At 44.1% G+C, this 13,002-nt stretch overlaps 1 protein-coding gene across 3 annotated transcripts in view; it reads right to left on the reverse strand.

The window, feature by feature from the left end:
• Positions 1-13,002, reverse strand: part of LOC115462885 (mothers against decapentaplegic homolog 4) — an 84,605-nt gene that overhangs the window by 44,314 nt on the left and 27,289 nt on the right. For all 3 annotated transcript variants that reach the window (XM_030192947.1, XM_030192945.1, XM_030192946.1), the window contains exons 6-7: positions 5,477-5,596; positions 5,226-5,339 (exon numbers count right to left, since the gene is read on the reverse strand). In XM_030192947.1, coding sequence (XP_030048807.1) covers positions 5,226-5,339; positions 5,477-5,596 — 234 coding nt within the window. The remainder of the gene's footprint in view (positions 1-5,225; positions 5,340-5,476; positions 5,597-13,002) is intronic.

Genomic DNA, 13,002 nt, shown 5'->3' on the forward strand with positions numbered 1-13,002 from the left:
TCTCACTGAGGTCATCCAGTCGTTCTGGTGTTAGGACAGGAATATCCGGTGTCTGACGGCCGCTGTCAGTCACCATCAGCACACTGTTAATCTCCTAACACTACCAAAAAAACTGAATAGGAAAGGGACCCTGTTATTGCTGTACTCATTCACTGTGCTCTGTGTCTAGAGGTTACAGATTTAAAAACAAAACTCTGAACCACTCAGTGGATGGTGACCTTCACTCCACACACTGAGCCCAACAATCCCACCTTGCTGCCACCAACAAAGAAGGACAAAGGTCTGTAATGAAATACCTAGCCACCCGCCTGGGGCTAACACGGCAGCCACTTAGAGGGTCTATCCCCAGCACAGCTCAGGTCCGACTGCACCTGGGCATGTGCTCTAGACTAGCACCCTCCTCCCACTGACTGGTTCCTAAACGCCTCTGGATGAGTCTCCCACTCTCAGGTTATCCCCATGGTCCCACAGTTCCTAAAAAGCACTCACAGACCCAACACACAAACCACCAGGATTCTTAGTCAGTCCAGACAAGCAGAGTCAATAAACTAATCAGGTTTACTGTCAGAGTAGAACAGTGAACCATATAAACATGTGGGAAAAAAAACAAGCAGTAACAGATAACTGAATATGGATCAAATATAAAACTATCTTGAGACTGCTTTAAAACAGATTCAATCCAGTGAATTCCAAGCTACTGAGGTTCGAAGGCTGTCTGAAAAAATTGATCTTGTGGGACAAACTTTAATTAAAGACAAAAACTCTACCTCGAGACGCTTGGAATATCTGGATAATTATTCAAAGAGATTGACTTTGCGCTTTATACATTTTCCTAGGTCCCCCTTGGTGGTCCCAACTCAAATGGTCAGAAAGTATCTAATGGAGACTCTGGGAATGCCGGAGAATTCCTTGCCTCCCATAACTAGAGCTTATTATATACAAACAGATGTGAAATCATCTGAAAATCAACCAACACAAGAAGCAATGAATCTTACGGCATTCCTTGAGTCTTCATTGGAGGTTATAACTCAAAGAACTACACACTTGGTGACATTTGCGTTGGAATTAGATAGAGATGCAGTCCTTAAACTTTCCCTTAGACATTTGGATTCTATGTTTTTGGGATCAAAGGTTAGGGTGTTTCCTGATTTGGCTAGAGATACTCAACAAAGGCGTAAAAAGTTTCTATCCTTACGTCTTAGAGTAATAGCAATTGGTGCAGACTTTATTTTGAGATATCCATGTATATGTAGAATAAAATTTCAATCTAGGCAATACCAATTTTTTGACCCGAAACAGTTGGAGGAATTTCTATTAAGCAGAGAGGAGGTAAATGTAGAAGTCTAGTCTCACATGTAACACTGTATGGTAACTTGAGGCAGCCGCTCGAGATGTAACTTGCTCTTTTGATTTAATTTGTTTTGTGATTATGCTTATAGTTAAGTATTTTCAATTTTTCTAATATTCTTGGACCATTACCTTAAATTTGTGATCGATAGCAGAATATACTTGTGGAATTGTTAGAATTTTGTATTTGGATTACTAATTTGTGTATTATCATTCATAAGGATTTATTATGATTGTTAAAAAGTATAAATAAAGAATTAAAAAAAAAAAACTATCTAAATATTTATCTACTACCTAAATAGTACCTGGGAAGCTCAGAAACAAGATATAGCTGCTCACAGGTTATGAAGTCTAACTGTTCGCAGGGTCTCAGAAAAAGGGAAACTTCTCTTTCCACTCCCTTATCTGCAACTAAAAAAATACCTCACAGTTTAAGCTAACAGCTTTTGGTGGGAAGAAGAAAACTGTCAGTTCTGGTACAGCTTTAACAAAAAAAAAAAAAAAAAATCGCCATATGCTGGCCAACTAAGAGAAATACATGTCATCAGTAAAACAATTAGGAGAAATATATGTCATCATTAAAAATAACACAGTTCATAGGCTTAGAAACCCACTGTTTCACCACAAGGGGGAAGAAAAATCCCAAACAACTTCCCCACTTGAAAACTGCCTAAGAAAAACTTGCTTTCACAACTTTGAATCTTTTTTATGTTTGGATACATTTTCCAGGTAAAATTATAGACATACTCCTCAATAGTCCAAAAGTTTAAATATCTTGATATAATTTTGGATCAAACTCTTTCCTTTGAACCTCAGGTTCCATCATGGGTCAAGACTAATTTTTTGACACTACAGAGTGTAACCTGTATGGAGTGGTAACTGAAATGTTATTGGTCCATAATTAGGAAGATTTAGCATGGCACAGTTTTACTTATAGTGGCGAGTCCAGGAGGCTCTCTGGCAAGAGGAAGAGAAAGAAAACCCCTGGGAAAAAGGTAGGTGGAGAGATCGGGTCACATGATAATTCCAGACCCGACAGAAAATTTTGCATGTTAAAAGGTAGGTGCTCCTTTCTGTGCATTGCACGGAATGCTCATTTTAATACTAATGAGCTTGTTGTAATACATTTGCATTGGATTAGTGGTAGCTACTATGACGAACAGTTAAAACCATGCAGAACCTCCCTTTGTGTATTAGATGCTAAATAACATTTGCGTTAGACCAGCTACAACTGGTCTAATGCAAACATCGCAAGCACTTGTGCATCGGGCCCTCAGTTGTTTTCTAGAAGTCTTTGGTGAGTGAATTGAGCAGGGTAGGTCATTGGCTGTTCTGCTTGTTTGTTAGAGTGCCTCTCAGACACCCCTTGGTGCTTTTGTTGTGCATGATTTCCTTCTTTCTGGTCAAATTTTGGTGTTCTCTTCTAGTTCTCCTAGTTTTTAATGTGTACACTGCTCTGTTAAATTATTTTTCAAGAAGAGTCGTATTATCAAATATAATAAACCATCCTGAAACTTAAGAGCTAGGCACACATTTGCAACAATTGTTGTCTTGTGTACCAACATCCATGACTCCATAACCCCCCACCCCCAACATTTAGAATAAGACTTTGTAAATCACTTAGACAGGCAGTATATATCAAATAAACTGAACTTGAACTCTGTTCCCAAAAATGCCTCTCAAGTAAAATTACATGTAGCAGCAGCTCTATGCTCATAATGCTACCTGCACATATTTCTGTAGTTACAGCACCATTGAAAATTACCCTTTAGATGACTCACTACAGAATTCTGAACTCTAAACGGTAAATGGGATTGCTAAAAAGGTGTACATGTTCTAAAGGAAATTAACAGTTAACCAACACCAAATGCACACCGAATTTGCATTTTAGCCTAAGTGCCTTGGGCTTCTAAATATACCAGTAGCAACAGCCACATTTTAGGATACTACGCTAAAAAGATTTAGAGTAAATTAATTCTTTAAAAAAAATTAATAATGATAATTTTCTATTTTACTTACCCTGCAGTTCTGTTCAATGAGAAACCAATCGAGCATTAGTTTGATAAGTTTCAAACACTGAAAAGGGCAAGTGGTCTATACACATAGGGGTATATATATTTTATTTGTTACATTTGTATCCCATATTTTCCCACTTATTTGCAGGCTCAATGTGGCTTACATAGTAGATAGAAACACAGAAACATGACGGCAGATAAAGGCCATATGACCCATCCAGTCTGCCCATCCTCCGTAATCCCTAATTCTTCCTGTTCCTAAGCGAACCCACATGCTTATCCCATGCCTTTTTAAATTCTGGCACAGTCCTCGACTGCACCACCTCCACCGGGAGGCCATTCCACGCCTCCACCACCCTTTCTGTGAAATAATACTTCCTTAGGTTACTCCTAAGCCTATTCCCTCTTAACTTTGTCGTATGCCCCCTCATTCCAGAGCTCTCTTTTATTTGAAAAAGGCTCTCTTCCTGTACATAACTGCCCTTGAGATATTTAAACGTTTCCATCATGTCTCCTCTCTTCCAGTGTATACATGTTGAGGTTCATAAGCCTGCTCCTATAATTTTTGCATTCAAGACCGCTAACTAGTTTCGTAGCCGCCCTCTGGACCACCTCCATCCTGTTTATATCTTTCAGTAGGTGCGGTCTCCAGAACTGCACGCAGTACAGTACTCCAAACGAGGCCTCACCGTAAAGGCGTTTGCCAAGTCCGGTAGAGAAACAAATACAAGGTGATGTTGTGGTTGAATAAGGTTCATGAGTTTCGGGCGCAGTGGGGATAGAAGAGAGGAAGGGTTATGTGGTGTCCATTACGAGCTGTGGTTGTGCTGTGTTGCAGAGTTCAGGCACTTATGTTGGGTCGGTAGGATATGCCTTTTTAAACAGGTAGGTTTTTAGTGATTTTCTGAAGTTTAGATGGCTGTAGGTTGTTTTCACGGCTTTTGGGAGTACGTTCCATAGTAGTGTGCTTATATAGGAGAAGCTGAATGCATAAGTTGATTAGTATTTGAGTCCTTTGCAGTTCGGGTAGTGGAGGTTTAGGTATGCCTTTAAGAGAAATTCATAAGTAAAATAGAACTCCAGCCAGTGGCGTAGCTACAGGTGGGCCTGGGTGGGCACAGGCCCACCCAATCTTGCCTCAGGCCCACCCAGCTGCAGCACCACACTGCTCTCTTCCCCCCTCTCCTCCGCAGTGTTCAGGCATCTGCACTCTGGTCTCTGAACCCCTTCCCTTGCCAGTGTCGGTACAGGTGTCCTTGGGTGCCTGCAACGATTCATTCTTGCTTCTTGCGCCAGCCCCGCAAGATTCCATCTGCTGCGTTCCGCCAGACATGAAACAGGCAATGATGTCAGCGAGGGCAGGACATTGCAGATGGAAGCCTGAAGGGTCAGCGCAAGCAGCGAAAATGAATCGCTACAGGCGCCTAGGATGCCTGTACCAACATCAGAGAGGGACGGAGTTCAGATGCTAGGACACCGCAGAGGAGAGGGAGAAGATGTCGGGTAGGTGAAAAAAAACCTTCTTATGTTCTTAAAAAATATCTCCGGGAAGATATTTGTGGTGTGTGGTTGGGGGGGGGAGGGGGCACGTGCGCATGGAAGGGCCCATCCAATTTACCTCTGGTCCATCCAAAATACACAGTCTGGCTACGCCTCTGACTCCAGCTGAACCGAGATCTTAGTACAAATCACATCAAGGGAATGATTTTATAAAGGTACTTCCCTTCGTCCCAATGTAATGATGTGTAACTTTAAGGTGCCACAATTAAATAAGAATTTCTTTTCATTACTCTGTATCTTAACAGGATGTGAAAATTCAGGACTTCTGACCTTTACCCAAAACAAAGAACAGACAGAACTCACAGTAATGTCCTGTATGAGGCATGGGTGGATGATGCTGCAGGTGTCCATTCTGATGGTGGGCTATATTAGAGGGAAATGCTGGGGTTCTATTTCCAGTCCAGGCCGTGGTATTGTCTAGAAAAGTAGCAGAATAATGTTACTCATTAACCTGCTTTCATATTGTTTATCTACTCTGTTCTAGCATTCTGGCTTTGCTGAAAGATTGACACTAAGTTTTAAGTCTGTTCCAGGTGAAGTGTATGCACGCTTACTGTGATGATAGGTTGCGAGCTGAGCTGTGAATCCATTCTGCTGTGCTGCTTGCTGGGGCCCAGGTGCAATCTGAAGAAGTCCATCACTATGACTTCCAGCCAGTATATTAGCGGATTGACCTGAACAAAGAAACCAGTGGCATTAATGATGCAACAAACCAAAATATTCGCAAGGAAAATTTCAGCAAAAATAATATATTCAAACAAAAACTAAATAGCTGAAAATCAAACAATTCTGTTGATAGCAATCGGGCCCTGCTTACTAAGCTGTTCTATAGGCGCGCTAGCGTTTTTAGCACGCTCTAATGCTAGACACACCCATAGGAATATATGGGTGTCTCTAGCTTTTAATACATGCTAAACAGTCTGCCTGCTGATTGATTTCAATAGCTTTTGTAAGCATCAGCTACTATACTCTCAACTTAAACCTGATTTTAACTTGGCAACATCAAATCAAAAAAGACAAAGGATAAGGTTGTCTCTTTTCCCCATTAGTACCTGTATTATTCTTAGAATCACTGCTATTGCGGTTACAAGCAAATGAAGGGGTGCAGGGTATAAATATGACAGATTAAATGTGCTGCTTTCAGAGATGACCTTCTTACTATGACAGACCCGGTTAGTTCCCTGTGAGATATCTTATAGAAACTGGATAGGTTTAATGTGGAGGAATGGATAAGAGGAATGGATAGATTTTGACTGAAGGAGCAGCCTAATGGTTAGTGCAGCGGCCTGAGAACCTGGGGAACTGAGTTCAATTCCCATTGTAGCTCCTTGTGACTTGGGGTAAGCCACTTACCCCGGGTACAAAATAAGTACCTGTATAAACCACTTCGATTGTAACCACAGAAAGGTAGTGTATCAAATCCCATTCTAATATCAGGTTTAAAACTTAATTTGCAAAAATCATAACATCTCCCCCCCCCCCCCCCAGGTAGCTCAAATCACTAAAAATGGGAAAAACAAGTGCAATATACCCTGTTTCCCCGAAAGTAAGACATCCCCCGAAAATAAGACCTAGTAGAGGTTTTCCTGAATTAGTAGATATAAGGCCTCCCCTGAAAATAAGACCTAGCAAATTTTTGTTTGAAAGCAGGGCCGCCGAGAGCCGGACAAGGCCGCCCCCGGGCCGCCCCCCCCACCCGAGGTTGCTGGGCGAGGGCGGGACACGGAAAGAAAGAGTGGCCTGCCCTGCTGCTGCTTGCTGCGAAGGTGAAAGGAGGCGTTTTAAGGTTAGTTCCGGGAGCGACGGAGGGCGGGCAGGCCAACCCCGATCCAACCCCGATGTTTCCCCGAAAAATAAGACAGCCCCTGAAAATAAGACCTAGCGCATTTTTGGGGCAAAAATTAATATAAGACAGTGTCTTATTTTCGGGGAAACACGGTAGCTCATTAATTCCTTTGTGGAGAGGAAAGGTTTTAGATTGTAAAATAGAGCAATATGCAAACATTTTATTGTGACTGAAAGAATAATAAAATGAAATAAAAAGTGTTAATATAACCTAATCATCAAATGTTACTGTAAGTGGTAGAGGGGGGGCGTTCCAAGATGGCGACCTGAATGCTGCTGTTGAGAGCGGTCTGAGACGCGCTGGAAGAAAATTTTTTCCTACAATGCCACATACTAAACATAAGGGAGCGGTGAGGCCCCAGCTGCCGAGGGTACTTACTTCAACTCCAGACCAGCAGACTCTCGACCGTTTTATACAGCGAACCATGCAGGAATCCGGCTTAGCGAGTCCGCTGTTGAGCCGAGACGAGGGAGCGTCGGAGCTTCTAGGACGAGAGATTTCACTCACGCCGCCGGAGTTGGTGCCGCCTCCCCGCCCAGCGAAGGTCAGAGGTGAGGGAACCCCGCTTGACGTGGAAGGCGCTGCTAGCGGCGTTTCGTTCGGCAGATCACCCCAAGACCCAAGCAGGGAAGATTAGACATCGAGGGAAGATCCGGGAGAGGTGACTCTTGCGAAGGTTTGGAAAGCGGTTCAAGGTTTGACCGTAGCAGTGACTAAGTCTATTAATGAAATTTCAATGGTTGTAAGTAAACTAGAAAAAGTTGATGCCTCAACTTGAAAAAGTTAAAAAAGATGCATCTGAACAGGTTCAGCAAAACCAAATCGTGGTTAATGAAATAAAATCTTCAGTGGATGCATTGATAAAAGATAAACTAATAACTCAGCGAAAAATTGAACAAATGGAGAACTATAATCGTCGTTTAAACTTGAGGCTCCTGAATTTTCCCATTTCATCATTATTAAAATCAAGTGATTTACTTAGAACGTATCTTCAGGAAATCTTACAGATAGATTCTTCTAATATACCCCCATGTAACAAGATGTATTATTTACCTTTAAAAGATTCTGTAAAGAAGGTACAAGGAGAAAAGCAGGAGCCTCAGAATTTAACTGATTTCTTAGAACAATCTGATGTTGAAATAATTAATTGTGGAACCTTAATTGTTCAATTTGTCTTTGAACAAGACTTAAATCTGGTTTTGAAGCTTTATTTTAAAAATTCATCAAAATTGTTTCATGGACAAAAAGTTTGGATATACCCTGATGTTGCGAAAGCAACACAAGAGAGGAGGAAACGATTTTTGGATTTAAGAAATGAGACTAGAGCCTTAGGGGCAACCTATATGTTAGCATACCCCTGTAAGTGCAGGATCAATTTTCAAGGAACTAAATATGTGTTTTATGACCCATCACAGCTGCGGACATTCTTGGACTTGAAGAACCTAAGTAAAAGTAATACAGGAACAACTTTACCAACTAAAGAATAATAGCAATGGTTCCAGGTTAAGCTGATTTATTTTAAAGATTGAGGTTAATTTCTCCATTTAAATTTCCTGTCGCCCCCTCTTCAATTATATAATTGAGGTCTAAGGAAGATATAAATGTGTTTCTTTGAATAGATAGTGATGTATATTAATGCTATGTAACTTTAGCATGATTGGATCTGTTTTTCCTTTGCAAGTGGATGTTAACTTGTAATATAAATTCAATAAACAAATTTAAATTTAAAAAAAAATGTTACTGTAAGTGATCTGAAAGGATGCATTTTACAGTTTAGCATGGAAGTACCTGCCTTGGGTCAAAGGCATCCTGTGGCTATTCTACCACTAGGAGGCCGTACACTTATCAGTAGCAAACTACTCCGTTCAGTCACTGTCACTATACTTAGCAACAATTAAGGAAGCTATATGCTTAAATCACTAGCCAGCTTATTTTCGAAGGAGATCGCCGGCCATCTTCCGACACAAATCGGGAGATGGCCAGCGATCTCCTGAACCCAGCCAAATCGATATAACCAAAAGCCGATTTTGGACGGTGCCAACTGTTTTCCGTCGCAGAGCCGGCCAAACTTCAAAGGGGCGTGGTACGAGATGGCCGGCTTCGCCCGATAATGGAAGAAAAAAAGCCGGCCTTGACGAGCATTTTGTCGGCTTCACTTGGTCCCTTTTTTTTCAGGACCAAGCTTCAAAAAGGTGCCCCAACTGACCAAAGGATGGAATCGGGGATGACCTCCCCTTACTCCCCCAGTGGTCATCAACCCCCTCCCACCCAAAAAAAAAAAGGGAGAAAAATATTTTTTTTGCCAGCCTGAAATGTCATACCCAGCTCCCTGACAGCAGTTTTTTGTGGGTGCAGTGCACTTCAGACAGGTGATGCCCATCCCCCCCTGTTACACTTGTGGTGGTAAATAGGAGCCCTCCAAACCCCTCCCTGAAAACCCACTGTACCCACATGTAGGTGCCCCCCTTCACACATAAGGGCTATGGTAATGGTGTATAGTTGTGGGGAGTGGGGTTTGGGGGGGCTCAGCAAACAAGGTAAGGGAGGTATGCACCTGGGAGCAATTTTTGAAGTCCACTGCAGGGCCCCCAAGGGGGCCCAGTTGGTGTCCTGGCACGTCACGGGGACCAGTGCACTACAAATGCTGGCCCCTCCCACAACCAAATGCCTTGGATTTGGCCAGGTTTGAGATCACCGGCATTAGTTTCCATTATCGGCGAAAACTGATGCCAGCTATCTCAAACCCGGCAATCTGACATTTGGCCGGCCCCAACCGTATTATCGAAACGAAAGATGGCCGTCCATCTTTTTCGATAATACGGTTCGACCGACCAAATAGATGGCCGGCGCCGTTCAATTATGCCCCTCTAGGTTTCACAGTAAAATTTACAACAAATAAAATTAAGCAGAGACCTGTTTCACTAATAGCCAGACTAACACAGAGGTGGTGAAGCAATTAGGACACTTGGTGGGGAAAACATGTGAAGCATGCCTCATGGAATTATTTCCAGTGTACACATCTGTTTTGTGTCTATGGGTCTGTCAGTCACTGGGTGAATATAAAAAAGGAGAGAAGCAGTTTGAAAGAAAATTCCCTAACAGCTATATTTTGGGGTATCAAAGTTTCTAGGCTGCAGAAGCTGAAATGGCTTCTCTCATAGAGATTAACTAGGCTATTTTTTTGAGGGGCTTCATTTATCTGGAACCCCTGTCCAATCTGGTCAACACCATGTTTCTTTTCACCAAATTTTCCCTATGCCAAATGAAGTCACATTCCATTAAAGTTTCAGAGAGCTATTTTGCCTCCAGTCAAGACAGACAAGTCTCCTCGTTTATTACTTTTCAAAAAGCATTAAAAATTTACTTAGTTCATGAATTTGTGATTCAGCATTAACTGGGCTGATTATACTGTGACGTTCTTTTTAAAATGTTATTTTTTAGTTTTAATATGATTTACCTGTAATTAGCTGACTTTGAGGGGCATAATCGAACGCCCATCTCCATGGGCGTCTATGTCCGAGAACGGGTACGTGAAGGGGTGGGACAGACTGTATTTTTGAAAAAAATGGGCGCCCATCTTTTTTTTCAATAATACGGTTTGTGCCCGGCAAATGCATCAGATTTGTGCGGATTTGAGCTGGGCAGTTTCGTTTTTCAGCGTTAATGGAAACCGAAGGCTCCCAGCTCAAAAACGAACAAATCCAAGGAACTGGGTCGTGGGAGGGGCCAGGACTCGTAGTGCACTGGTCCCCCTCACATGCCAGGACACCAACCGGGCACCTAGGGGGCACTTGTAACAATGAAAAAAAAAAGTTAAATACCTCCCAAGTCCACAGCTCCCATCCCTTGGGTGCTGAGCCCCTCAAATCCCCCCCCCCCCCCCAAAACCCACTGCCCACAACTCTACACCATTACCATTGCCCTTATGGCTGAAGGGGGCACCTACATTACTACTACTACTACTACTACTTAACATTTCTAGAGCGCTACTAGGGTTACGCAGCGCTGTACAATTTAACAAAGAGAGACAGTCCCTGCTCAAAGAGCTTACAATCTAATAGACAAGTGAACGGTCGGTCCGATAGGGGCAGTCAAATTGGGGCAGTCTGGATTCACTGAACGGTAAGGGTTAGGTGCCGAACGCAGCATTGAAGAGGTGGGCTTTAAGCAAAGACTTGAAGACGGGCAGGGAGGGGGCTTGGCGTAAGGGTTCAGGAAGGTTGTTCCAAGCATAGGGTGAGGCGAGGCAGAATGAGCGGAGCCTGGAGTTGGCGGTGGTGGAGAAGGGTACTGAGAGGAGGGATTTATCCTGTGAACGGAGGTTACGGGCGGGAACGTAAGGGGAGATGAGGGTAGAGAGGTAGTGAGGGGCAGCAGACTGAGTGCATTTGTAGGTAAGAAGGAGAAGCTTGAATTGAATGCGGTATCTGATCGGAAGCCAGTGAAGTGACCTGAGGAGAGGGGTGATATGAGTATATCGGTTCTGGCGGAATATGAGACGTGCAGCAGAGTTCTGAACAGACTGAAGGGGGGATAGATGGCTAAGTGGGAGGCCGGTGAGGAGTAAGTTGCAGTAGTCCAGGCGAGAGGTAATGAGAGCGTGGACGAGAGTTCGGGTGGTGTGTTCAGAGAGGAAAGGGCGAATTTTGCTGATGTTAAAGAGGAAGAAGCGACAGGTCTTGGCTATCTGCTGGATATGCGCAGAGAAGGAGAGAGAGGAGTCAAAGATGACTCCGAGGTTGCGGGCAGATGAGACGGGGAGGATGAGGGTGTTATCAACTGAGATAGAAAGTGGAGGAAGAGGAGAAGCGGGTTTTGGTGGAAAGACGATAAGCTCGGTCTTGGACATGTTCAGTTTCAGGTGGCGGTTGGACATCCAGGCAGCAATGTCGGATAAGCAGGCCGATACCTTTGCCTGGGTCTCCGCGGTGATGTCTGGTGTGGAGAGATACAGTTGGGTGTCATCAGCATAGAGATGATACTGGAAACCATGAGATGAGATCAGGGAGCCCAGGGAAGAGGTGTAGATTGAGAAGAGAAGGGGTCCAAGGACCGATCCCTGGGGAACACCAACAGATAAGGGGATGGGGGTGGAGGAAGATCCATGAGAGTGAACTTTGAAGGTGCGGTGGGAGAGATAGGAGGAGAACCAGGAGAGGACAGAGCCCTGGAACCCAAATGAGGACAGTGTGGCAAGAAGTAAGTCATGATTGACAGTGTCAAAAGCGGCGGATAGATCCAGGAGGATGAGGATGGAGTAGTGGCCTCTGGATTTGGCAAGGAACAGGTCATTACAGACTTTAGAAAGTGCTGTTTCTGTCGAGTGAAGAGGGCGAAAACCGGATTGAAGCGGATCAAGGATGGCATGAGAGGAGAGAAAATCAAGGCAGCGGCTGTGGACTGCGCGCTCAAGTGTCTTGGAGAGGAAGGGTAGGAGGGAGATGGGGCGGTAGTTGGAGGGACAGGTAGGGTCTAGTGATGGTTTTTTGAGGAGTGGCGTGACTACAGCATGCTTGAAGGTGTCGGGGACAGTTGCAGTGGAGAGAGAGAGGTTGAGGATATGACAGATGGAGGGGGTGATAGTAGGAGAGATGGTGTTAAGTAAGTTGGTGGGGATGGGATCAGAGGAACAAGTGGTGCATTTTGAGGAGGAAAGAAGGCGGGCGGTTTCCTCCTCGGAGATATCAGGAAAGGAGGAGAAGGAGGTCTGGGTTGGTTGGTTGAGGGAGAGGGTTGAAGGGTGAAGAGGAGGAGGTGGCTTGGTAGTGAACTCAAGGTTGATCTTTTGCACCTTGTCGCGGAAGTAGTCAGCCAGTGATTGAGGAGAGAGTGACGGGGGGGTGGGAGCGGAGGGCACTTTGAGGAGGGAGTTAAGGGTGGCGAAGAGACGACGAGGGTTAGAGCTGAGAGAATTAGTCAATTGGGTGTAATAGTCCTGTTTGGCAAGGAATAGTGAGGACTGGAAGGAGGATAGCATGAATTTGTAGTGAAGGAAATCTGAATGGGTGCGAGATTTCCTCCAGAGGCGTTCAGCAGATCGGGCGCAGGAGCGAAGGTAACGGATGCAAGGGGTCAGCCAGGGCTGGGGATTAGTACGCCTTGTGGGACGGGAGGTGGATGGTGCAAGGGTGTCCAGAGCAGAGGAGAGAGTGGCATTGTAAGCGGAGACAGCCTCGTCAACAGACTCGGAGGACATGATGGAGGGGAGGAGATTAGAAATACTAGATGATAAGG

The sequence above is a fragment of the Microcaecilia unicolor genome, chromosome 2 (genome assembly GCF_901765095.1).
Source record: "Microcaecilia unicolor chromosome 2, aMicUni1.1, whole genome shotgun sequence".
Lineage (NCBI taxonomy): Eukaryota > Metazoa > Chordata > Amphibia > Gymnophiona > Siphonopidae > Microcaecilia > Microcaecilia unicolor.